Source organism: Ovis canadensis, chromosome 12 (genome assembly GCF_042477335.2).
Source record: "Ovis canadensis isolate MfBH-ARS-UI-01 breed Bighorn chromosome 12, ARS-UI_OviCan_v2, whole genome shotgun sequence".
In the NCBI taxonomy this organism is placed as follows: Eukaryota; Metazoa; Chordata; class Mammalia; order Artiodactyla; family Bovidae; genus Ovis; species Ovis canadensis.
The window spans coordinates 61250845-61276795 of record NC_091256.1 but is presented as its reverse complement, the minus strand read 5'-3'; the positions used below and the strand labels follow the sequence as shown (position 1 = coordinate 61276795).

The 25951-nt window shown below is 59.5% G+C and overlaps 1 protein-coding gene and 1 long non-coding RNA gene across 2 annotated transcripts; one reads left to right on the top strand and one right to left on the bottom strand.

Moving 5' to 3' along the window:
• Window positions 1-151: 151 nt before the first annotated feature.
• On the top strand, window positions 152-10846 carry GABRD (gamma-aminobutyric acid type A receptor subunit delta). Its single transcript, XM_069544430.1, has 9 exons — window positions 152-393; window positions 5876-5988; window positions 6286-6353; window positions 6439-6659; window positions 7728-7810; window positions 8437-8574; window positions 9199-9354; window positions 9544-9755; window positions 10153-10846. Exons 1-9 carry the CDS (start codon window positions 329-331, stop codon window positions 10435-10437), a joined length of 1341 nt encoding a protein of 446 aa, XP_069400531.1. The 5' UTR covers window positions 152-328; the 3' UTR covers window positions 10438-10846.
• A 2082-nt stretch (window positions 10847-12928) lies between these two features.
• LOC138416128 (uncharacterized) lies at window positions 12929-25893 on the bottom strand. The gene is made up of 4 exons (XR_011247552.1): window positions 25471-25893; window positions 20991-21177; window positions 19120-19293; window positions 12929-14090 (listed from the first exon to the last, which is right to left on the bottom strand). It is a non-coding gene; the product is annotated as an uncharacterized lncRNA (long non-coding RNA).
• Between the last annotated feature and the right edge of the window lie 58 nt (window positions 25894-25951).

The window sequence follows — 25951 nt, the reverse complement described above, 5'->3', positions numbered from 1 at the left end:
GCGCGGAGGAACCGTTTGTGGTCGACAAAGGCAGTGCCAGACCCCCGGGGGACCGCGGCCCTCTGGGAGGGGCTGGCAGAGGGGGCGGGGCCCGGCATGCGGGGCGGCCCGAGTTGGGGGGCGGGGCGGCCGGCGCGGGGGGCGCGGCCCGGTTCGGGGCGGGGCGGCTCCGGGCTCCGCGCTCCGTCCGCCCTCGCTCCCGCGTCGCGCGCCCTCCCGCTCCACCCGCCTGTGCCGCCGCCGCGGCAGCCGGCGAAGCAACTTCCTAGCGCCCGCGACCGCCGGACCCCGGCGCCGCCCCCGGCCCAGCGCACCGCCGGCCGAGGCCATGGACGAGCTGGCCTGGCTGCTGCCCCCGCTCCTGCTGCTCTGCGCGCAGCACCGAGGCGCCAGGTGAGCGAGAGCCGGTCCGCCCTGCAGCCGCCCTCGGTGCGGATCCCGCGCCGCCGCGCCCGGGCTGCGAGATGGAGCCCCGCGCGAACCCTGGTCTTCAGGGCCCCGGTCTGTCCCCCACCCACTGGTTCCCACCGTGTCTGCCCCCATCCCTTCCTCCACGAGTCTCCCCGCGCCGGCCCTCCTCTCTCCAAACTCGCCGCGACGATGCCCTTGGGCGCGGGCAGCGGCGTGTTCTAGGTTCCGGCTGCCCCGGTGCTGTCCGCCGTCCCGGTGCTGAACCCAACCGCGGGGCCGGTCGAGGGCGTCGCAGCAGCTCTCCGTTCCTCTCCAGCCGGGCTCTCCTACTGAGCTCGGGTTCCTCGGCCCCGGCCGCCACTTGGCCGGTCCCTGGCAGGCTGGTGTCCTTCCAGGCGCGGCTTGAGCGCTCAGCATGGAAGAAAGGAGGGGTCCTGAGAACACGGGGAGCAGGTTGTGCCCCTTCCCCTGACAGCATCGCTCCCCGCAGCAGCTTCCGTGCAGCCAGCAGTCTGGGGTGGACACGAAGGCGCGTCCTCATGGCGGGTCTGGTTATGGGTCTCCCTTCTGGGGCTATTTCAAATGCCACCCAACTCTAGAGAATGCGAGTGGGGGAGCCATGTGGCCCTGTCAGGAGAGAGACTCCAGATTTCTCCTTAATTCTGTCAGGAGAGCGGATGAGGCGCCCTGTCTGCCCTAGAGAGGGAAGTGGCTAATAAGAAAGGTCCTTGTGCTGGGGCTCCCTCGCTGGCTCCCAGGGCCAGTGCAGTCCCAGCTCGCTTTTTGCATCTCTGCTGGCTTTTGCATCTCTGGACTTAACGTGGGCCCCGAGTCACCCAGTGTCCTGAGCACTGAGTCTGGTCAACTTTGAGGGGCCTTTTTGAAAATCAGCTTGGTGCAAGGGCTGCAGAAAAAGCAGAGCAAAGCCAGCTCTCCCCACCCCTTTCCCCAGCATTCCAGACTTCGTGGTCAACCAGCTGATGCCCCAGACTTTAAAAGCTAGAAATGGTTGAACGCTGACCTGTGTTTTGGCTGTAGGTGCTTGGTCAACATGCAGCATGGCTCTGTGTGTGTGTGTGGTCACACCTTCCTTGTTGGTGGGTAGGTGTAGAGTCAGGAGGGCCTGCGTCTGGCTGGAGAGGCAGACATCCCGCTGAGGTCACAGGCAGTGTTGATGTGGCCCTTGTCCCATGCCTTGTTTTTATCAAGCCCGATGGGCCGTTCTCCTCTCTCTCTCTTCTTCTGTTTCATGGTCCCAGGAAGGACAAAGTGTACTGGTGTGGCCAGGGGCAGATGTGCTGGGAGCTGGGGAGGGGGAGGGGTCAGCTGCTGGCTCAAGCCCTCAATCTTGTAGCCCCAGTTCTGAAATACAAGCTGCTCTGAACTACCAAGTCTTTACCCAAGTTTGACACCGAAACTCACCTGGCAGCAAAGCCTGCCCTGCTCATTTTGTCTTTATTCATGCTACTCATGGGGTATATTTACATGTTTGCTGCTGGAAAATTCTCCAAACACCTCTTTCCCCCAACCAAGTCCATAAGTGCCTCATATCGCCCTTCTCTAGTCTACGGTGTTCTGAACTCTGGCCCCATCTGGATCCTAGGTTGTGGGGTGAGGGGGACCTGTCTGCCTGCAGGAAGGCTGAGGCCCCAATTGGGACAAGAACCTCCAGGCTTTGGGGGTCTTCATCCATTCCGGCCTCCTTTCCCATCTGCTCTGTGTTCCTCCACTCGAAAACGAGAGGAACAGTGTCCTCACTTTCTTCATCACCTCCCCCCACTGGGGCAGTGTCGGGGTGGACTGTGGGGCTGAGGGAAAGGCCTCTCTGCTGCAACTACTAAGCCAGATCCCAGGGTTTCTGGTAGGATGAGAAGGGGGTGAGCCTCACAGACTTTGTGTGTCGGGTCAAGGCCATGCGTCCCTGAGTCTGAAGGTTGGCTCACACAGCGGCCACCCAAGCTTGCCGGCTGCACACCTGAGTGGGTGGCCTCCCCAGCTGCTGGCACCTCCGTCTCCCTGGAGAAGCTGTGCCTGCGGCTCCTGCCCACCTTCACCTCCCGTGCGAGCATCGTGGTGTTTGCCTTGGTAACTGAGGTGCCAGCACGGTGGTGGCTGTTCTAGAAGCAGAGCTGTCAGAGATCTGTGGGCTTGTGTGTGCACGGGGGAGGCTCCTGGGGGGCCCTTGCCGCCTCGCTCAGCTACGCCCACCTTCCCTTCCAGTCCCCAGGGGCACAGGCAAGTGATGGGCTGGGCTCTCTCTCAGGGGAGAAGAGAGGAAAGTGAGGCCAGGAGTGGGCGGGGCCTGGCTACACCAGGGGTAGCCAGGGTGGAAGCTGCCTGTGATTTCAACGTACCTGCTTCATTCAGGAGCTTGAGCCTGGCCTGTCTCTGAGCTCTAGGCCAGCGCCAGCCAGACCCCTTCTCAGGACAAGGTCAATGTACCCGCTTTCTAACTCCATGCAGAGTTCCCCGCAGTGAAGCCGGTTCCCAGCCCACCCTCACTGACTCTGCCTGAACCAGTGGAGGTGGGCAGGGTCCTCCAGGACTCAGAGTAGCACAGCCCTCGGGCCTTACCAGCCTCCACACTCCTTGATGGCTGTATAAATAGCCATCCTCATCCCAGTTGAGGTGTGACCCAGGGGAGCCTGCTCCCTTCTCATCCCTGGAGATGGCAGAGGCTGACTGGGGTCCTGACACTTTCTGGTGAGCTTCAGGGGGGTGCTGCCCTTGACCTTGCCTCTGTGCCCCTGAGTGGATATGGGGGCTCTGGCCAAGGGCAGGTGTATTCACCTGTGTGCCAGCCTGAGCTCAGGAAGGATGGCGTCTCCTAACAGCCTGGCTGCAGGTAGGCCAGCCGCTACGCAAGATGGCATCTGGGCCGGTCCAAAAATAAAGACTTGTTCAATCCCTTCATATCCAACCTTCAGGGTGACCTCCATTTGCATTTTTAATTGTGCTTTACTAGGGATCAGGGCTTCAGTTAATTCTGTCGTTTACTTTGTCACCAAAGAACGTGCCCTGTGCACACGCCCCCCCCAGCCTTGCCTGGAGGGACCCTGTGGGCCTGCAGGGTGGGGCAGGCTCCGCAGGGCTCACTAGCTGAGGACCTCCTGTCATGGTCAGCCTCCTCACAGGCACCTGGCCTGGTGCTTCCCAAGCCCCCGGCAGCCCCCAGGGCTTCTTGAGCCCACCTCTGCGGATGGCTTCAGGGCTGGTCCAGTGGATTGCTCAGCCCCACGGACTGCATCGGAGTTTGCTCCCAGCCCTTCTCTTCCCTCACCCCACTCCCCTACCGTTGGTCTGAACTAGGCCCCTTCCCATCTCCATGGCCTGGCCAACCCAGCCCAGCTTCTCCCACCTCCACGACGGGCCCCTAGTTTATCCCCAGGACACCCCCCAGCCCCTTCCTCACCAGTACCATTTCCCACCCCCACCCCCGTCCACCCCTCTCCACTCTCTGCCCAATGCCTCCTGCTTCCCTCCAGGCCCCTCCCAGGGCCCCCCATGTGGAGTCCTCACCTGCCTCCCACCTCTTCCCATCCCCGAGACTCCCATTCTCTCTCTTTGGGCTCTGATGTCACTTTCCCCAGCGGGCCGGTGGGAGGTGGCTGTCCCTGCCTCCCCAGTCGGAAGACTCCTGACCTCACCTTTCAGTGACTCTGTTCACACTCAGCCCTCGAGTTGTCTCCCCTCATGGACACTGACCGTGCTGGGCTTGGCCCACTGCCCTTGCCTGGCTCAGCCACATCCCTGGAGTAGGGTGGAACCGAGGGTCTCGCCTGCCAGATGAAGGATGGATGAATACAGGAGTGACCAGGAAGCTTCCTGCAGGGCCAAGAGCAGGACCAGGAGAGGGATGGGGTCAGTGGAAGTGGGGGGAGTCAGCTTGAAGATGTGGGTGTGGTCAGAGTTAGGGCTGGAGAAAGGGTGGGGGGGCAGAGGGCAAGGTCTGGAGGGTGAAGCAGGCTTCTAAGGGGAGATGGGAGAGGAGAGTCAGGAAGTACTGGCAGCCTGGGGGTGCTGGGGTGAGGGCAGAGCTGGGAGGAGTGGGCAGCAGCCCCGAGGGGGCCCAGTGGGGCCAGGAGTCTTCTCAAGGTGGCCAGAAGGGCCCAGAGTGGGGACCCGGGTATGCAGCCACACCTGACTTGGGGACAGGGAGGGACAGCCTCAAGGCTCCTTGCAACCCTCATCCAGACCCGGCCGGTCATGTCCCTCTTCCCTGGGCTGTGGCCAGACTCTGGCCAAGCTAACCAAGAGGTCTCCTCTGCTCAAGGGAAGGGAAGTGACTCAGAGGGAAACTCAAAGTTTGCTCTTAAATGTCCATCCTCCTTCTGGCTGTCCAGTTTAGGAGAAATACCCCTCCCCCATGGTGGGCCAGAAGAAGAAGGGGGTGTGAGGGTCCCACGGCTGGTGTAACAGTGGCTGCAAGCTGGGGGATGTAACGGGAATTTATCCTCCAGTAATTCTGGGGCCAGAAGTCTGAAGCCAAGGTGTTGGCAGAGCTGGGAGGGTCTGTCCATGCCTCTCTCCAGTCCCTGGGAATGCTGGAGTCCCCCATGTCCCTTGGCTTGTGGCCTCATCACTCAGACACCCGCCTCTGTGGGCACATGGCTTCTCCCTGGACGTCCATTTCCTCTTCTTGTAAGGATATCCATCCTGGATTTAGAGCCCACCTAGTCTAGCATGACCTTAGCATAATTAATAACATTTTTTAAGTCCCTATTTCCTGTTAGGGTTCCATTCTGGGGTTCTGGGTAAATATGAATCTGGGGGGCACTGTTCCCAAGAGGATGGGTGAGCAGAGGAGAGGTGAGCCAGCAGAGCTACTGCGACATCCGGCAGTCAGCATGTTCAGGCCACAAGATGCCTCTGTGTGTGTGTCCCTGTCTGGCATCCCTAGGGGCAGATATCGCCAGCACCGGCTGACAGTAGGGTTCACCTGAACCAGCAGACATGGCCTGCATCTGCTCCAGGGTCAGGCTGAGTCCCAGAGGCACGTGGTAATTTAGGGACTTCTGGTGCCTGCCTAGGAGGGGACAGAGCTGGAAGCCAGACTGTGGCCTCCCCACGGGCCCTGGCCCGGCCCTGAATCTCTCCCTCTCCCAAGCCCTCAGCCTCCTGGTCACACATTTTTTTCTCCCATCACCTCCTACAGGACACTTGGCCCTTAGAGCTGAATGAGAGGCCGTGTGCTTTTCGTGGGATCCCCCAAGGCCAACTTTTTGAGGAACCCCAGAAGTGGAGATGCAGTCTGGTTATGGAGGGAGGCTGGGGCCTCTGCCTGACCTGGCATCAGGGCCGGGGTGAGGGGGTGGGGGAAGAGGTGAAGGAGTCCCGGGTCCTGCACCTCCCAGGCTCCCTGTGTCCCCAGAGGGCCTTCTCCCTGTCCACTCCTGGCCTAGCTTCCCAGGACAGGCTCTGTGCCTCGTGCCCTGCCTGTGAGGAGTGGACCTTGCGTTTCCAGGGCAATGAATGACATTGGCGACTATGTTGGCTCCAACCTGGAGATATCTTGGCTCCCTAACCTGGATGGCCTGATAGAGGGCTACGCTCGCAACTTTCGGCCTGGCATTGGAGGTGAGAGTGGCTGCCAGACTCGGGAAGACCCTGGGTCCGGCCATGATGTGAACCCTGCTGGGCTCTGGGCTGGGGCGGACCCTGGGTCCCCAAGAGTGCATCAGAGCACCAGTCCTCAGGAAGCCAGTTGGGAAGGTGCTCAGGCCTGGGCAGATCTGCACCAAGACAGCCTCCCCTGCCAAGCCCCCAGATGTTCCCTGTCCTGCCTGGGGGCATTTGCTGGCCTGGCCGAGTACTCAGGGATGCTGGGGCCTGGGCTCAGCCCAACCTGCCTCCACCCCTGCTCCTTCCTCGCAGGCCCCCCTGTGAACGTGGCACTCGCCATCGAGGTGGCCAGCATTGACCACATCTCGGAGGTGAACATGGTAAGTCCCGTCGGCATCCCTGCCCTGCCCTGGCTGCGTGCCCCCAGGAGCGGAGGGGCTGACGGCCAGGCCTCTGTGCCCCCAGGAGTACACCATGACCGTGTTCCTGCACCAGAGCTGGCGCGACAGCAGGCTGTCCTACAACCACACCAATGAGACCCTGGGCTTGGACAGCCGCTTCGTGGACAAGCTGTGGCTCCCGGACACCTTTATCGTGAACGCCAAGTCCGCCTGGTTCCACGATGTGACCGTGGAGAACAAGCTCATCCGGCTGCAGCCTGATGGGGTGATTCTCTACAGCATCCGGTGGGCTGCCCACGAGCGCTGCTGGGAGCTGGGGGTGGGGTTGGTGGGGACGGGGTGGTATTTATATCCCCAACAACCAGCAGCTGCGCAGGAAGCAGAGGTTGCTGGCCAGCAGCCAGCAGAGGCCGCTTTTTGGCTAACACGTGCCCTTTTCTTTTTAAATTGAGGTGAAGTTCACATAACACCAAATCAAGCATTTAAAAGTGAACAATTCTGTGATTTTAGTACACTCCCCACGGAGTGCAAACACCACCTCCAGCCAGTTCTAACACACTTCACCCTCAAAAGGAGACCCTGTCCCCATCAGCAGTCACCCTCTTCCCTCCTCCTGGCTCTGGAAACTGCCGATCTGCTTTCCAGCTCACAGATTTGCCAATTCTGCACATTTCACACAAAATTAATCCTATGCCACGTGACCTTTCGTGTTTGCTTTTTTCCACTTAGTATAGTGTTTTCAGGGTTCATCTGTACTGTAACATTTATCAGAATTCCCTAACTCTTTATGGCTGAGCCACATTCCATTGCGTGGACACACCAGTTTGTATATCCACTCCTCCGTCAATGGACAGCTGTGCTGCTGTGGACACACGTGTATGTGTATTTGTTTGTTTTCTGATATACACCATTTAAAAGTGGACTTAATCGCCAACATTTTAAAAATCAGGAGATTTACACAAAAGCCTAAATTCTCTTGGAAAATCATCCTTTTTCCAGGCTGCAGTGTCAGTGGGTACACCTTGAGGCCATCCCAGTGATAGGCGGGGGGAGGATGCTCAGGGTGGACCTGCCTTCTTGGCTCCTGACTTAGACAGGTGTTCTGAAGGATGAGTAAGGTGAATAAAATCCAATTATTGATCCCTGAAGCAAGACCCACAAATATCTGTAAAGTGGCCACAGTTTCTGCCCAGATGTCAGCAGCTTGCTGACAAAACCAGAGGCAGCCTGGCCACTGCCCCCACAGTAAGGTCCCACTGGCCGTATGCAGGGGCATCTCTGCCGTGGGGGGCGGGGGAGCCGCCAGTGGCCCTGGGCCCACCTCACCCCAGCAGACTGGTGTTGTCTGGGCAGGATCACATCCACGGTGGCCTGCGACATGGACCTGGCCAAGTATCCGATGGACGAACAGGAGTGCATGCTGCACCTGGAGAGTTGTGAGTGTGGCTGGCCTGACAATGGGAGGGAGAAGTTGCAGGGGGTGGGGGTGTGGGGGGCAGAAGGCACTGGGGAGGCGGGGCACTGGAGGTGGCGGAAGGGGACTGGGTGGGGTGGTGGGCAGGGAATGCTGGGGGGATGGGGTGGGGTGCATACGGGGATGGAGGTGGGGCACTGGAGTTGGGGGTGGGGGGAAAGGGGCAGGGGTACTGGGGGAGGGGTGGGCTGGCCTGGGGGTGCGTGGGGAGAGACGGGGGCATGGGAGAAGGGCAATGGGGTGGAGATGAGGGGCAGAAGCATAAGGAAGAGAAGGGAGCAGCCTGGCCCTCCTCCCTTGGGTCAGCACCCTGCCTGTGACAGCTGGCCCCAGAGCCCAGATGAGACAGATACCTATGTCATTGTCCAGTATGGCAGACTCTGTGGGCCACCTGGCAAGGGTGGCCTGCACTTTTGCCAGCTCCTCTGGACTTGCCCACCTTTCCAAGGCCCCAGGTGTGGCCCCGGGCTCCTTGCTCCCTGTCTCTGTGTATCGAACCCTGGTATAGTCAGGGCAGTCCTGCAGGGGCTACCAGGGGCTGGGGAGGAGGTGCCAGGCCCTGCAGTCCATCCGTGGCCTCTCCTGCAGATGGCTACTCATCCGAGGACATCGTCTACTACTGGTCCGAGAACCAGGAGCAGATCCACGGGCTGGACAAGCTGCAGCTGGCCCAGTTCACCATCACCAGCTACCGCTTCACCACAGAGCTAATGAACTTCAAGTCTGGTAATGTGGTCTCTTCCTGTGAGACCTGCTGCTGGTTTTCTAGTACTTTCCATGGGGCCCCTAGTTAGCTCTGAGGGCCCTGAGGTTGCAGCTAGAAAATTGCTGGTCAGTGCAGGCCGTACCTGGCCTAGCTGCTCGGGACAGGTCACAGTGCAAGCCCGGGTCAGGTTTCCTCCATCTTGCTCCTTGGCCCTTCATTGCTTCCCAGGGTTTGGGGGTAACTGGGGGGGTTGGGGGTACCTGGGAGTACATTGTCTCCTGGCATCTCCTGCCCCTTCCCACTCCTGGTGCCCAGTCATTGGAGCCAGTGAGCCCAGACTGGCTCTTTCTTGCTGCTCAGCTGTGCACGGGGAGGGTGGGGAAAAAGGGGTGGGGACCGTGCCCTGGGAGGGTCCTGGCGGGCCAGCAGCCACACTGGGCTCTCCTCTCCTTCCTCTGCTGGCCCTGCAGCAAGGCCAGTCCTTTCCTGACCCATCAGGCTGTTGGGAGGTGGGGACGAGGGCCCTCCTTCCTTCGGAGGCTGGCAGTGGCCCTGCCGCTTCCCCAGCCCTCCTCTCCCAGTGCTGCTGCGGGTGGTAGGCCTGGTGCTGATGCTGTGGGGGGGGGGGGGGGGCTCTCCGGCAGCTGGCCAATTCCCCCGGCTCAGCCTGCATTTCCACCTGCGGAGGAACCGCGGCGTCTACATCATCCAGTCCTACATGCCGTCCGTCCTCCTGGTCGCCATGTCCTGGGTCTCCTTCTGGATCAGCCAAGCTGCGGTGCCCGCCAGGGTGTCTCTAGGTAGAGGCCCTGGCCTGTCCTCCGAGGGAGCAGGTGGGAGGGTGGGAGTCGGGCCTGGACCTGTCCTGAACACTGGCTCACGTCCTGGGGCAGAGGCTGGCCAGGCCAGACCTGGTAAGAGGAGCCTGACCTGCACTCAGATTGGGTGGGGTGGCAGGGCTCCAGGGACGGCACCTTCTGTGCCCCCAGGCATCACCACAGTGCTGACCATGACCACGCTGATGGTCAGCGCGCGCTCCTCCCTCCCACGGGCGTCGGCCATCAAGGCGTTGGACGTGTACTTCTGGATCTGCTATGTCTTTGTGTTCGCCGCCCTGGTGGAGTATGCCTTTGCCCACTTCAATGCTGACTACCGGAAGAAACAGAAGGCCAAGGTCAAGGTTAAGGAGCAGAGGGCTGAGGTGAGGCTGGGCAGGGCAAAGGACAGCCCCTCCCCCAGCACTGCCAAGGGCCAGCATTGCAGGGTGGGGGCATTTTGTCCTGCGCTCAGCCCAGCCCCCCTCTCTCCTGCTATGTGGATGGAGCCACTGGTTGGGTTGGGGTCCCCCTGCTGGCTGGGTCAGTGGTCCCCCCTGCTGGCCAGGTTGGGGGTCCCTCTGGCTGTCTGGGTTGGGTTCCTGCCCTCACTGTCAGGGTCTGGGTCCCGCCTTCTGGCTGGGTTGGGGGTCCCTCTGGCTGCCTGGGTTGGGTTCCTGCCCTTGCTGTCAGGGTCTGGGTCCCCCCTGCTGGCTGGGTTGGGGTCCCCACCCCCACCCCCCCCCCGCTTCCTGGTGCTCAGCCTGCTCCCTCCCCATGCAGATGGACATGAAGAATGCCATCGTGCTCTTCTCCCTCTCCGCTGCGGGTGTTACTCAGGAGCTGGCTGTGTCCCGCCGGCCATGCCGCATGCCCGGGAACCTCATGGGCTCCTACAGATCTGTGGAGGTGGAGACAGGGGAGACAAAGAAGCAGGGGGGCCAGGGGGGCCTCCGTGGGCTTCTCAAGCCCATTGACGCGGACACCATTGACATCTATGCCCGTGCTGTGTTCCCCGCGGCTTTTGCCGCCGTCAATGTCATCTACTGGGCCGCATATACCATGTGAGGCCCACGGGGGGTTTCACTGGCCCAGGACCTCCGAGGGAAGAATCCTGGGCAGCTCTGAGTGTTTCAGAGGAAGCAGGACTACGGGCCAGATGAGATGAGAAGAAAGCTTCGGTCTCGCTCAGTGCTCCCAGGCTCTGACCCCACATTTGCCAGGACCCCGTCTGCAGACACCTCCTGTCCAACAGCCCAGACGCCTGACCCAGGAGCCAGGCAGGCACGGCCCAGGAAGCTTCACCATCAATTTGGAGAAGGATCCTGACTCAGGGACTGGCTCTGTGGGTCTGGACCAGGGAGGGGGAAGAGGCCGGGTGAGGATGGTGCTCAAGTCTCGCGAGACCGTGGGAAAGGCATTCCCGGGCCTTGGGTCCCAGCATGAAATAAAACGGAGCCTTTGGCCATCGCTCACACTGTGGCTGTGGCCTCCTCTTCTGGGGCCTGCACGGCCCTCCTTCACTGTGGGCTCCACAGGTTTGGGACAGAGGAGCTCCAGGTTGGGATGTGGGCGCTGAAGGTGTCCCTGGGGCTCATGGCAAGGTGCCACCATGGTGCCTTCTGAACGTGGTGATGGGACAACAGTGGCCACCGAGTCCCCACAAATGCCCAGCCCCTCCCACCTCTGCTGCCACCAGGGACTCAGGGTGACAGGGCCACTGCTCTCAGAAGGGCTCCAGGTGCTCCCACACCAGAGCAGAGCAGGCTGTCACATTGGAGGGAACAGAGGCGACCGTGGGGCAGCTGTGGGTGAGCTGTCTACTGCAAGGTCGGGAATGCCAGGCCCAGGGCCCTGCTGTGATCAGGTAGTAGCCAGGCCATGACCCCACTGGCCTGAGGTGCTCTCCAAGCCACCTTGAGGGGTGTGTGACGGTGACTTTGTGGGAATTAGAAAGGGTGTCTGCTGGGCCACCTGCCCTTAGCCAGTACACGTCCCCAGGCTCTGGGGGCAGGTGCTGGGGACCCTCACCACAGGCAGGCTGAGCTGGCTGAATGACCCCTGAGGCCAGCTGAGCCCACAGCGGGCTCCCACAGGAGCAGCCGTGTCTGAGGCCTGTACCTTCCCAGGGCCCACACCTCCAGCTTGAAGATCTTACCTCCTGAAGATGCTTTCCTGAAGGGCTGCCCTCTGGGCCTCTGCTCTAAAGGACTGGCCTGAAGGGCTGGGCAGGGTCATCCTAGGGGTGGGACTGGCCAGTGAGTGGGACCCCCAGACCCCAGCATGACCCATGTGGGAGCAGGAGAAAGCAGGAGGGAAAGCCTGGACACACAGGCTCCGGGCCAACTCTGGACAGTGGGGGTGGCCGGCCATACCCGGCCAGCTCTGGGAATGAGGACAGCGAGACCTTTTTCTCCACCTCCCAGATGGGTACCTTCTGGCCTGCATGCCCAGCAGGGTCACCGCACCCTCCTCCTGGAAGGTGGAGCATGGCCTGGGGGTGAGACGTCCAGGCCCAGCTGGCACCCCGAAGCTACTGAGCTGGATCACAGTACCCCCACCCCTGGCACCTAGGGTCCTGCCCCAAGGCCTGCCTTCCCCAGGACCTCTGGTGGCCACACAGGTGGGACCAAGATTTCTGGAACTTCTGTCCTTACTTGGTTCCAGAAGCTGGTAAGCCAACCCCCCTCTGCTGCCAGGACCCTGCCTACCCGGCGCCACCTCTCCGCACTGTCCCCACCACTCCCAGGCTGCCCTTCTTCTGCTGCGCGTACCCACAGGAGCTATTTAAAGCCGGCTTTGTGACTGCCTTGGGCACCCACGCAGTGAGGCCCGCCCGGGCAGGAGACTTCTGATTCCAAAGCCAGCAATCACTCCCTCTAGCCTGCAGGCTGCTATTTCTGCCCACGTGTTTACAGGGCTGGAAAGAGGGATGGAAAGGGCTGATGCTCTTTAAACATAGTTCTGTGCTGGTGCTGTTGACCCGAGCAGATTGAAGGCCAGGGGTGGATGGAGATTTGCAGTTGAGAGGAGCCAAGTCGGGCAGGGGGGCAGTTTCCTACAGGGACACCCGGGCTGGGAGTGGGATGGAGTGGCAGGGAGGGGGCCTGGACTCTTGTCTATGGGGACTAGTGACTTTCTTTGTGACTCCAAGGGCTGTAGCCCACCAGGCTTCTCTGTCCATGGAATTTTCCAGGCAAGAATACTGGAGCAGGTTGTCATTTCCTACTCCATGGGATCTTCCCCAGCCAGGGATTGAATCTACATCTCCTATGTCTCCAGCATTGGCGGGCAGGTTCTTTACCACTAGTGCCACCTGGGCTTCCTTGTCCGTGATCTCCTGTGGAGGCTGGGACACCTGTGTTGTCTGGATAGATACCCAAATGCTTCCCTGAGAGCTGGACCAGCTCTTCCCCAAGGTTGGAGGGGCCGCAGTGTCAGGGGACAGGGCCTCAGCTTCCCTCCGCCCCCACTTACCCTTCTCTCTCCCTTCCTGTGAGGCTGACAGCCTGACCACTGGGCAGAGCCCATACCTGGGGGGCATCGCTTGAGACAAGGACCTGGTGCAGGGAGTTTATTTGGGGGAAGATGTTTCCTCGGGCAGCTGTTACAGAGTACCACAGACTGGCAGGCTTAAAATTCAGAAATTCAGGGACTTTCCTGGTTGGCCCAGCAATCAGCACTCTAAACTTGCGGTACCTTAGCCTGGCTTTGACCCCTGGTTGATGAGGAAGCAAGATCCCACAAGCTGCGAGGCACAGCCAAAAAATAGAAAAAGAAAAAAAAGGAAAACTTGGAGCTCTCAGAGTTCTGGGGACCAGGTGTCCAGGACCCAGATGTGGGCAGGCTGGGCTCCCAAAGGCTGATGGCAAGCCTGCCCCAGGCCTCTCCCCAGCTCCCCGTGCTGCTAGACATTGCTGGCACCCCTGGACTGTGGATGATCACCCCGTCTCCACCTCCGTCATCATGTGACCTCTCTGTGTATCCCTCCTCTCCTTGTAAAGGCAGCTCTCACTGGACTTGGGGCCTTGTAATCCAGTGTGCTTCATCTTAAGTCATCACAGCTGTGAAGACCCTATTTCCAAATATGGTCACATTCTAAGGTTCTGAGTAGAGGTGAATTTGGGGGTCACTGTTCAACCCAGTACAGGGAGTGACACCCCAGACACAGGAGCAGGGGTCGGAGGTAGAAGGGAAGTGCACAGGTGCTGGACTTGCCTGGGGACCCCTGCAAAGCCCTGGGAAGTGGGCCCCAAATTGTCCTTTTTAAGGAGAGGCTGGGTCTTCACCGACTCCCACCCCCAGGCTGCCTGCCTGCCAGCCAAGTGGCACTCTGGATGCTCTGGAGGGTGCTTGGGGCTGGGGTGGGGGCTGCCCTTACAGCGGGGCAGTGGCAGGCAGTCACCCCCATGACGCTCACATCTGCCAGGATGGCACTGGTCCTTCAAGGTGGTGTCTGTCACAGCAGCCGCAGCAATAAAAGCGAGATTTAGTGGAACAAGCCACAGTTGGTGCCATGGTGCCACCAACTGGGGCTGTAATCAGCCATCCTGCCCCCTTCCCCTGCTGTCTCCACCAGCTCTTCTGCTTGCTTAGGGCACCTCCTGGAGCGGCGGCAGACCCTGGTCCCCGGGAAAAGCCTCAGTCCTTTGCCCTCACCAGGCGTCTGTCTCCATGGCCCACTCTGTGCCCACAGGCCATGGGAGTCCGAGAGGCGACTCCTGTAAAATTGAGAGAGTGCCACTCAGGTTTCTGCCTGGGGCGGGGGAGAGGGACTCTCCACCTGCCACTGTCACCACTGTTCTTTGATGGCACCCTTGGGCAGGGCTAGCGGCCACCACAGTCCACTGGCACCTTTGATGGATGCAGAGCTGGCAACTCTGTGAACCAGGTTGCCTTCTCTGTCACTGGGTTTAGGAGCTCAGCCCCCCATGAGGCCACCAATTTAAGCTGAGCCAAGGTGTCTGTGCCATGGCATCCAGGTACCTCTTAACATAACTGCTTCACCCTTGAGACTCACTTGGTGCTAAGCTGCAGTGCCGGTGGTTCCCACTGTTGCTGGACAGGGCCATGCCCACTTGGCAACCCCAGCTGGCAGTGGGCAGCTCCTGGCGTGACAGCACCCACATTCCGAGGTTAGGCACCCAGCCCCTCACCATGAGGGCCTGGTGCACTCTGGGAGCCACTTTCATATGTGAACCAGTCTTCATGCCAGAGGTTCTGCTCACCCCAGAGCGCTAGGGGACCCCAAGACACTCCCCAGCTGGGCTTTAGCACCAGGTCAGAGGGTCCAGGGGGCAGGATGCCCTCACCCCAGCCCAGACCACAAGGTCTAGGAGCCAGGGCCAAGGTTTCCTTGAGGCCCCTCCTCCCATTGCCATAACTACGCTCTCATTGGCTGGATGGCTACAGGCTGCAGGTCTCTGCTCTCTTAGGACCCTGGCGCGTGTCCTCCCATCCACATGGCCACTCGGGCCAGCACACCTTGTGCTCCCTGGCAGCCCTGCACCCTCTTGTTCACACTTTCTTGTTGTTTCAGCAAAAGGCCTGTCTCCTAGACCCTCCTGGGGAACCAACAGGTGGTAGTTCCAGTGGATTCATCCTCACAGTGCCCCTGCTCCCCACTCCTGAGTCTTCAAGCTCCTCACACACAGCCCAGGGTCTCCACCATCACACTCCAGCTTCAGGGAGCTGCCCCAACTGTACCAGGTGCCACCTCCCTCGGATGGTCCACCCCAGTCAAAGGTGAACATTCACAATAAACTGTCCCCTTTCCAGCCTTATGTCCACCCTGCCCCCATTTCAACATCCTGGAGAGCCACTCCCACGTGGCCAAGCATGGGCAAGCCAGGGGCTGCAGGTTCCCCGCATCCGTGCTCAGGCCACTGAGACTCAGTCCTCGCTGTCAGTCTGGACACTGAGAGGGAAGGCGGGGGGAGGGGGGCAGTTTCTGAACGGCATGAGATAGTGGGGTGAATCGTGTTCCCCAGAAGATGCCTGAAGACCTCTTCGTGGCACCTGTGAGAGTGACATTGGGTAAAGGGTCTTGGAAGATGCAGGTAAGATGCAGGTTTAGATGAAATCCTGCTGGATTAGGGCCGGCCCGAGACACTAGGTGGGTCTCAGGGCCCCCCGTCCCCGCATCCTCAGTTAAGGAGAGGACACAGTGAGACGGGACAGAGGCAGGGAGGCATCCACAGGCCAAGGAGCCCAAGGGAGGGGCTGGCAGGGGTCCTCCCTGGAGAAGCTTCCAGCCTGCCCCACTCTCACTGCAGGCTTCTGCCCTCCACCGTGGGAACAGATTTCTGCTATTTTCAAGACTCCCTAGTCTGGCCCCCAACCTTTCTGGCACCAGGGACTGGTTTTGTGGAAGATGATTTCTTCCATAGAGAAGGAGCTGGTTTCAGGTTGATTCTCAAGAGGAGCAGGCAAACTAGATCCCTCATGTGAATGAGTCGCAGTTCACAGTAGCGTTCTGCTCTTTGAGGGTCTGATGCTGCCACCGGATCTGACGGGAGGCAGCACTCCCTATGCGAGCGATGGGGAGCAGCCGTGAACACAAAGCCCTGGGGAGCAGCCGTGAACACAAAGCTTCACTCCCTCCCCTGCCTGCCACTCACCTCCTGCTGTGCAACCCAGCTCCTAACAGAACCAGTACCAGTCTAGGGGTCTAGGGATTGGGAACCCTGGATTACAGCATCCATAGGAATCTCACGTGCCAAGTGCCCTTCAACAAAGGTATTGTTGCTGAGTCACTCAGTTGTGTCTGACTCTTTGGGACCCCATGGACTGTAGCCCCCCAGGCTCCTCTCTCCATGGGATTTCCCAGGCAAGAATATTGGAGTGGGTTTTCATTCCCTTCTCCACGGGATCTTCCTGACTCAGGGATGAAAGCTGCATCTCCTGCACTGGCAGGTGGGTTCTTTACTGCTGAGCCACCTGGGAAACCCACGTATATTTTTAGGGACTCCCAAACAAGTGCAATACGACTAGGGGTACAAGACCCTCAGGTGGACTCACTTATATGGAGCATGAACCTCAGGCCTATGCCTCCTAGTCCAGGTCTGGATCTTAGCACAAGGTCTGGCAAGGGCTCAGGTCAGCCCTCTCGAGTGTCTAGGATTGGACCCGGGGCCTGATGTGACATCAGTACCCCCTGCCCTCCAACTGCAGGAGATGGGGTGACTTGGAGAACTTGCCAGCTCTCCTTGCCCCCAAGGCCACAGCTGGCTCTGGACACAGCAGCGGGAGGTGTGCAGGCCTCTTCTCACCTCCCACATCCAACAGCAAAGCTGGGCCCTTGGTGTCAGCCTCAAGCAGCAACCCCAGGTCTCTTCCAGGACCCAGCAGTGCATTGGCCTCAAGGACCTGTGTGTGCAGTGACCTTGGGAAGTGACCCCAGGAGGCAGGAGCAAGCTGGGGCTGGGTGGAGATGGAGGGAAAGCTGGGGGAGTGTGGTCTCCATTCCCGGAGCCCCTGAAAGGCCCCTCACCACTGCCCTCTGAGGGTGATCAGCTGGGTCTCTTACCCCTGGCCGAGGGCCACCCCTAGGGATGTTAACCCCCACTCTTTCAGGCTACCCCATCCCGGGCCGAGCAGGTCAGGGGAAGTCCCGGGTGGGACAGTTGTGGAGACAGGGCACTGGCCGTGTGCTCAGGGACTGTCCACCTGCTGCTGAGGATGGAGGCAAGCTGAAGGGACCTGGCTGAGAGACAAGAGCCCCCACAACTAGGAGGTTCTGGATTTCCTGTGTCACAGGAAACGTTTGCAGGGAAAATTAACGCGTTTTCTCCTGTGCCCACCCTCTACTCCCCGCCCAGAGTGGCTCCTTGGTTGAGAAGTCGGAGAACATGGTGGCTGCGGTATGGGCTCCTGACCTGGTGCCTCTCATGTAAACTTGGGAGGTGACTCACCCACCAGGGGGACCCTCAGCTGTTAAGTAGGAGATGATGGTGTGTTGTCGTTGTGAACGTGAACTGCTGTAAATAATAAAAAGAACCTGCAACAATGCTTGCAGCCTGCTTCACTCAGTTGTTGAGTTGCTGAGTTGTGCCCGACTCTTATGCAACCTTGTGGATGGCAGCCCACCAGGCTCCACTCAGGAGATGCTACTTAACAGTCTTTGCTGCCCAAGGCACCCATCTGCCGGGCTGGGAGGCGATTAGCCAGGGGGAGGAGACCTGCAGGAAAGCCTGGTTAGTGTTTGGGTTTGTTGTTGTTGTTCAGTCATGTCCAACTCTTTGCGACCCCATAGACTACAGCACGCCAGGCTTCCCTGTCCTCCACTATCTCCTGGAGTTTGCTCAAACTCATGTCCATTCAGTCGGTGATGCCATCCAACCATCTCATTCTCTGTCACCCCCTTCTCCTCCTGCCTTCAATCCTTCCCAGCATCAGTGTCTTTTCTAATGAGTTGGCTCTTTGCATCAGGTGGTCAAAGTGCTGGAGCTTCAGCTACAGCCTGTCCTTGCAATGAATATTCAGGGTAGATTTCCTTTAGGAATGACTGGTTTGATCTCCTTGCTGTCCAAGGGACTCTCAAGAGTCTTCTCCAACACCACAGTTCAAAAGTATTAATTCTTGGGCATTCAGCCTTCTTTATGGTCCAACTCTTACATCCATACATGGCTACTGGAAAAACTATAGCTTTTTCACTTTGTGACTACTCTTCACTTTGTGACTAGTCACTTTGTGACTACTACTTCACTTCACAAAGTGACTAGTCATCACTTTGTCAGCAAAGGGATGTTTCTGCTTTTTAATACACTGTTTGTCATAGCTTTTCTTCCAAGAAGCAAGTGTCTCTTAATTTCATGGCTGCAGTCACCATCCACACTGATTTGAGTTTGCTGCTGTTGCTGTTAAGTCGCTTCAGTCGTGTCTGACTCTGTGCTACCCCGTGGACAGCAGCCCACCAGGTTCCTCTGTCCCCGGGATTGTCCAGGCAAGAGTACTGGAGTGGGTTGCCATTTCCTTCTCCAATGCATGCATGCATGCTAAGTCGCTTCAGTTATGTCCGACACTCGAAATAGGGTTTGCAGTGAAGACAGTGGACTTGCAATCTGGGCTGTCTTGAAAATTCCCTGAAGACATTTAGCTCCTGTCTAGCAGAGCAAGGGCACCTCCAGGAGATGTTGGCCTCTTCCTCAGAGGGGGCTGCACTGCCCTCTGAAGAAGGATTGGTCCTGAGAAATGGGGGAGCCCCCTTTCCCAGGCTGGGAAGCTCTACTCCCATTTCCCTCTGGAAGGCTGCTCCCCTTGGGGCTCAGGTCTCTGCACCTCTTAGGAGCAAGGTGCCACCTGCCTGTCGCCCTGTACTGTCTCTCCAAGGAGGCCTGTGCCCACTCAGTGTGGACCAACCCCTTGGGAGAAGGAGCAGGTTGTCTGCTTAGTATAAATACCTGGGTTCCTGGAGCTCAGGTTCATCTCCTGTAAAGGACCGACTGTGCATGCAGCACCCACAAGGGCTGCCTCCCTCAGGTGCCCACCAGGGGGCCCAGGTGCCCGAGTTCCTGGTTGGGGTGGCCATGGGTTTTGTGTCCTCAGCCTGGGGCACCTGCAGCCCCATTCTCCTGGGTACAAGGGCCCCAGGCCTGGCCTTCATGGGTCCTGGGAACTCTCTGGCCAGGCTGGTGGCTTCCTCTCGGAGTTACCCTGAGGTATCGTACTGGGAGGTAAGGTGGGGCATGGAGGGGCCTGCCTTCAATCTGTGCTAGACCCTCTCAGGGCCGCAGAGCGCCACTCACCCACCTGGCGGGAGTTGCAGAGATGAAGTGCCATACGTCCTGAGGGCATCTGTCAACTCCAGCTGCTCTGCCTGGTGAGCGCCATCAGGGGTCTGCAAGGGCTGAGGGTGCAACTGGCTATCCCAAGGAGACAGTAGTGAATCAGTTCCTAGGTACGTTGATAAGAACTCCAGGGTTCCTGAGGAAGAGAGGGGTCTGGAGTTCTCAAGGAAGAGGAAAGAACATTTTTTTGTGCATTACTTTGTCTTAAGTAACAGTGTATTTCTCCTTAACAAGAACCTTCTGACTAATCCTGTCATCTTAAAACGTATGTTGTGGGAGTGGGTCTGGTAAGACCTGTCTATTGTTAGCTCTGACCTTGTTAATTTAAGATGTATGTTGTAAGAGTGGGTCTGGTAAAAGTATATAAGGCTTTGATAAGGGTAGTAAGCGGGGGCACTTTCTGTCCCCCTTCTGATGTCTATGGCAGAAGCTTTCTCTGTCCCTTTTTCACTTTAATAAAACTCTGCTACACAAAAGCTCTTGAGTGATCAAGACTGGTCCTTGGTCCTGAAGCTAAATTTTCTTTGGAGATCATAAATCCAACATTGTTCACTGTAAGCCAGGGCCATGCCCAGAGGAGGCTGCTGACCCTGGGTGATGACGAGACCCCAGAGGGTCTTCTCCCTGTGTGGGAAAACACTTTCCTCAGACTGATGCCTGCACACAGCCAGGCTGGAGCTTCCTGCTGGACAAGGTCCTGCTTGCCATCTGCTGGTCTGCCTGGGCTACTTGGCAGGGGTGCTGGCGGCACTGCTCCTGCCTGGCCACGTGTGCTGCACTGCATGTGTGTGTGCATGCCTGAGTGTGCACCTGTCCATCAAAGGGTCACATGGAGCCTGCGGCCAGGCGGGTTACCTCCCACCTTGTTCCCTGCAGCTGACACAGGGACGTCTGGTTTGGAACTGTTGGCACTTCCGGTTCTTTCCTTAAAGCAGATCCCCAGGAGCAGAATGACGGGACTTGACGATGCAGGCATGCTCTGTGCAATTGTCTCCAGAAGGCGGGCCCTGCTCCGCCTTCCCTGCTGGACAGGGGCCTTCTGCCTGCCCCTACCCCCACCCCCAGGGTTAAGGACAGCAGTTCAGAAGCAATGATGGGGTTCCAGCCTTGCCCGCCCTCCTCGGGCCACAGCCTCGGGCTACCATGGGCCGGGCTCAGGGTTGCGGGGGCAGTGCAGCCAGATGAGTCTGGATGCAGGTGACCCCCTGAGGACAGGCAAGGGGCTCAGGCAGAGAGCTGGGGACCTGTCCCAGCTCCACCACCATGTCTCCCTGTGACGCCTTGTGGCTAAAATAGCCCTGGCTCAGTATTGCCATGGCGACCGTGCTGGGTGCTGCCTCCCCAGCTCGCTTTGGTTTTAAATATAATCCCAGGCAGCTGAGGGGATGGGGGAGCGGCTGTTTCCTGCAGGAGGGGGAGCACCCCTCCCCCATGGTGCTCTGACGGCTCATCTTAGGCCCCGTGCAGTGGGCACGTCCAGCCTGAAGGGACAGATGTGTGTGTCCCCACTGGCCTGGGTAGGGGTGGTCTCAGCCTTGAGAACCTGGACAAAGCACTGGCCAACCTGACCTCAGTGTCCCCCTCAAAGAGAGGTCATGTCCTAGGTAGGTGCCCGGGGCTGAGGCTGGTACAGGGCCTGCCCTGGGGTGCCTTGCCTGGTGATCCTCAGCTGGGTAATGGACAACGTGAGGTCAGCCATGAGCATGTGGGACGTGCCTGCTCTGCAGCGACCAGCCCTTGCCAGCAAAGCAGTCGGTGTCCTGCCAGTCCCCCTCCAGCCTGGACATAGCCTGCACACTCATCCCCCCACCCCCCTCCCCTGGCTCCGCTGACCTGCATCTGCGGACACAGCCTCTCCGAGCACCTCCAGCAGCACGTGCATGTGGAAACATATGCAGGCCCACAGTCACGCACGATGGCGCACACACACACACAGACTGTCCGGGTCCACAGACAAGCCTCGTGGTGCCTTCAGACAGGGACCATCAGTGTAACGGATGGCTGAGCTGAGAACGCGTCGCTGTGGGGGGAAGACAGGGCTGATGCGATCAGAGAGATGAACCTGGAGGGGCCCCTCCCAGGTGGACTCGTGGTCTGAGCATATGGTGGAGAACATCCTTAGCCCGGTGCCCAGGACTCCCGCCGTGTCCAGCTGCGCCCTCTGCTGGGAACTTGCAGCACCGCGCCTGTGGGAAGGCGCTGGGGGTGAGGGAGGCCCAGATGTTCCTCCACACCCGCAAGACACTGGGTCACCGCGGTGACCCACCTGATCCAAGTGCCAGCGGTGCTGGGGGAGAGACCCTCAGCATCACCTGGAAGGAACCCCGTCTAGGGTCACAGGTAGGAAATGGTGCCTGAGTCTGAGAGACACACGGCTGCCCAGACATACACACACCGACATGCCTGCGTGGACACAGGCATCCTCCCAACCTCCCTGCTCCCCAGGACCCAGGGCCTTCCACAGGCTCCTCCAACCCCCACTCCTCACATCCTCAGGTCCCCTGGGCAGGGTCCCTTCCAAGGCCGTGGGCAGACCCCACTGTCTCCTGTCTCTCTGCCAGGTCTGACCTGCCCTGTGCCACCTGGGTGCAGGCTCTCATCTGCACAGTCAACGGAATGAAGGAGCAGGTGAAACGAATGTTGTCACTGAGCCAGTCTCTCCAGACTGCGAGGTCCCAGACAAGGAAAGGAAGCACCTTCAGTTGTCCCCCTGCAGCTGTTTGCCCGACACCTGTCAGCAGGTGCCTGGGCCTTCTAGTGACCTGTATGGTCCTCACCTGGCCCTGCGTGGGGCAGTGTCACACCTGAACAGATGGCCAGTCCCCACCCCCTACCTTCCAGGGTCAGGGAGATGCCAGCTCCGCCAGTCATCTCTTCCTGGGCTGCCCCAGGGCTGACCTGGCACAAATGTAGCCTGTGAACTTTCCTTGTCTGGGACCTCGCAGTCTGGAGAGACTGGCTCAGTGACAGCATTCGTTTCACCTGCTCCTTCATTCTGTTGACCGTGCAGATGAGAGCCTGCACCCAGGTGGCGCGGGGCAGGTCAGACCTGGCAGAGAGTAGGGTCTGCCCACGGCCTTGGAAGGGACCCTGCCCAGGGGACCTGAGGATGTGAGGAGGTGGGTGCTGAGACCAGCCCTTCAGGTGGGACCACTGACCTCCCAGCGGAGGCCTTTGCTTCTGTCTGATGGGGCTCACTGAGCATAAACTCCACCTGACTTTTACCTTTCACCTAAAAGGGCTCAGTTGTTGATATTATTTCATAAAGAACATCTATCAAAGAAAATAAGGGGGCCAGCCATGCACCGGGGGTGGGGGGCACTCTGTCTTGCCCACCTCCTCCCAAAGGGCCCACAGCCGGTGGGACGCACATGCAGCAGCCCCACCCTGGGTCCCAGGTGACTGGAAGGGGCAGAGGCCCAGCTGGGTTTGGGAGGGGCGTCAGGGCAGGGAGGAGGTCTCTGCCTGCACCTACTGCTGTCAGAGCTCTACAATGAGCCTGCCACTTTTGTAACCAGCTAAAAACAACACACCTTTGTACTTTCCACTTTGGAGATAATAGGTGTTTGTGATCATGAAAGTTTATGAGATCTTTTTGGAAAATTGGGAAATAGAGAAACTGCCCAGAGGCGGAAAGGACCGGCCCTCAGTGGCCAGGCTGTTCTCAGGCTTGTCTCCGCTGTTCCGCACCCAGGCGCCAGGCGAGTCCTCTCATGATGTCATCACACTGCAGCCTGCTGGCAGGTGAGCCCTAGGACAGGCCCAGGATCCAGGGGGACAACTGGCCCCAGCCTGTCCAAAGGGTCTCCACCCACTCACTCATCGTTCACTCCAGCCGTGCCAGATGCTGGACACAGCGGTGACTCAGGCTGATAGAGTCCCAGCCCCCCACCAACCACTGGAACACCCTGTGCCTGTGGCCGGGATGCAGGATAAATGGTGGACACCTGGCAGGCACACCTGCCTTTCACTCACTGGGGACCAGCCCTATGCCCTCGAGGCCCTGGGGGGTGGGAGACTCAGCGGCCTCACCCTCTGGAGGTGGGTCCATTGGCCTGGGATGCCTGGGGTTGTTTTGCAAAGCTTGTTGGGGGGTTGGGGAGGGGCTCAGGGAAGCGTTCTGGGCATTCTGGACAACCCATGTACCCTTACCAGGGTCTGGGGCTGGTTATGGTCGGAGACCCTGGTCCCAGAATAGGCCTTTCCCCTCCCCCAACCCTCATGGAGAACAGAGGCCCCACCCTCCAAACCCACCTGACCCCAGCGACAACCCTCTCTGGACTTCCTCACCAAGACTGGTGGCCCCAGCTTCCAGCCCCCTGGACGGAGGGTCCCACGTGGCCCTCAGGTTTTCAGGCAGAGTCCAGTATCCATGGGGCCATTTGGATGCAGAGGCTCCCATCGTGGCCAGGGCTTCCCTCCTTAGAAAGGGCTCTTGTGTTTGGTGGGGCCTTGGATGGAGCAGGTCCAGGAGACGGTGCCCAGGGAAGGGCCCTGGCTGGCCAGTGCTGCCTTCAGTGGGCATCAAGGACTGGACCCACTGACCCTTCCTCCTCTATCTCCACCCAACTCTGGGGACGGAATGTGGGGGGAGGGTGCAGTGGGGCATCTTGCCCAAGGCCGCATGCCAGGCTGGGCTGCCGATAGCCCAGGGGACACAGCCCCAGTGCTGGCCATGGGGCCAGGAGAGGGGGGCTGGGGACTGCATCCCACACTCTCACCCCTGGGTGGCAGGTTCCTGCTCTCTCCTGTGGTGGGCGTGGAGGGGTGCCCATGGGGTGGGGCTGGAAGCAGACTCACATGGGCGTCAGAAATGTTGAGTGGGTGCTGGAAGGAAGTGTGAGTCTGGGCAAAAGTGTCACCATACACACAAAGGCCTGGAGGCAGGAGGCAGCCAGGGGCTGGTGGGGATGAACCAGAATGAGGCCGGTGGGAGACAGGGCAGGAAGGCCTGGGGTCTCTTAGGATGATGGGAACCACTGCAACTCCTATGTCCAGAGAGATGGACATGGATGGACTTAGGTTTTAGGGAAACAGAAGGCTGATGCAAAAATCCCAGCTGGACCAGGTGGCAGCAGTGAATGTAGTCATCAAATGGAGGTGACCACCCAGCACCAGAGAACTCTGAGCTGAGAATGGGAAAAGAAGGCGTGGGCACCCTGAGATGGAGAAGGGCCTGTCTGAGGGAGGCCTGGTGGGATGAGAGATGGCGGGGGGTGAGGGGGATGGTCAGCCCAGTGGGGCCATCGAGCTTGGGAACAAATCTTGAGCCCTAAGTGAACATGAGCAGCTCAAGGGCCTGAGAAGCACTGAAGACTGAGGCGGAGGTGTGGGGGCGCATTTCCAGGCTGCGGGAGGAAGCAGCAGAGGGAGGTGCAGGAGAGGCGGTAGACGGCAGCATTCAGGGGTGAGTATGCTGCCAGAGGTCAGTTCAGAAAAAAGCAGAGAATTGGCCAGTGTGTGTAAAACACAGGAGTTGGTGGTGACAATGGAGGACGAGGAGGGCTGAGAAAGTGGAGATGAGGGTGCAGATAGTTGGGAGGGCAGGCGGGTATTATCTTGTAAAGAAGAGTAGAGAAGTGGGCAGGTGGGTGGAGGGGTGTGGTATAGAGTGGGCTTTGTTTTTTTAGGATGGGGAGTTCAAACCACCCTAAGTAGGAGAGAGGTGGGCTGTCAACAGAGTTGTGTGTCCATCTCTAGGGAGGACATAAGTTCTATGACCATAGGGACATGGTTCTTCAGGAACACCCAGCACCCTGTGCTGGGAGGCGCCAGGAAATGTCTGCGGAATGAAAGAGTGAATGAGAAAGCCGCACACTATGCAGGTGAGGAGTTGTGAGGGCTTAGCCAGGACTGGAGGCGAGGGTCAGAGGTTGCCAACGGGGCGGCAGTGGGGGAGGGGAGGGAGGCAGGCAACAGAGGTGTGGCCCAGCGGAGGACCAGGCTTGGCCGGAGAGGCGGGAATGCCAGGTCTGCAGATCCCCGAGCCCGGGTGGGCACCTGGTGCCCGGCTGAGGTCCCACAGATTGCAGATTTGGGTCCCTGTGGATGCAACCAGTTAAGGACGTACTCTTTGGAAAAACCCAGCCCAAGGTTAAGGGGAATGGGCCCAGGATAGAGGCACCTGGGGGGTGGCGGCGTGGAGAGTGTTCCAAAGAGACAGTCCGGAACAAACGCCTGGTGTTAGTAAGACCCAGAAAGGATGTGGATTCAGAAGTGAAGGTCTCCGGCGGCCTGGACAAACGCAGCCCTTCTGTCCCCGACCGAGGAGTGAACTGGAGCAGAGAGAGCAAGCTAGAGAGTGTAGACAAACCTTCTGTACAGAGAGGAGGGCCGCTGAGTCCGGACCTGCCGGCTGTGACCTTCGCCGGGTTCTCGGTTCTTTGCAGTCTGTCTCCGCATCTCTAAGCTGGTAGAACGCGGGTCACTCATTCCGAGCGCCGTTCGGAATCCAGGGTCGAAGGGGCGACCCGTTGTCGCTGTCCCCTAGCCCGGTAGCTCGCTGACTCGCGCTCACCTGAATTACCCGGACTGTGAGCTCAGACTGCTAGAGTTTCAATTCAGCGAGTCTGGGCTGGAACCTGTATTTCCAACAAGTTCTCGAGACGCTCACAGCGGGAGCGCACCTGGGAACCGCAGCCCCAGGAGCCCACTGCACCCGAGGGCAGACGTGCCGGGCGGGCAGGGGGCGCGCGTTGCCGGGCAGAGCCGGGCCACGCGCGCTCCCATTGGCCGCAGGTGGGGCCGCACCCCGCCCGACAGGTAGTCCGCCCCGCGCCCCGCCATTGGGCCGC

Excerpts from the sequence above, each read along its gene's own strand:
- GABRD (XM_069544430.1), top strand. The coding sequence starts at position 329 with ATGGACGAGCTGGCCTGGCTGCTGCCCCCGCTCCTGCTGCTCTGCGCG. Across the intron at positions 7,811-8,436 it reads CATGCTGCACCTGGAGAGTT|ATGGCTACTCATCCGAGGAC; the intron begins GTGAGTGTGGCT and ends CCTCTCCTGCAG. Across the intron at positions 9,355-9,543 it reads GCCCGCCAGGGTGTCTCTAG|GCATCACCACAGTGCTGACC; the intron begins GTAGAGGCCCTG and ends CTGTGCCCCCAG.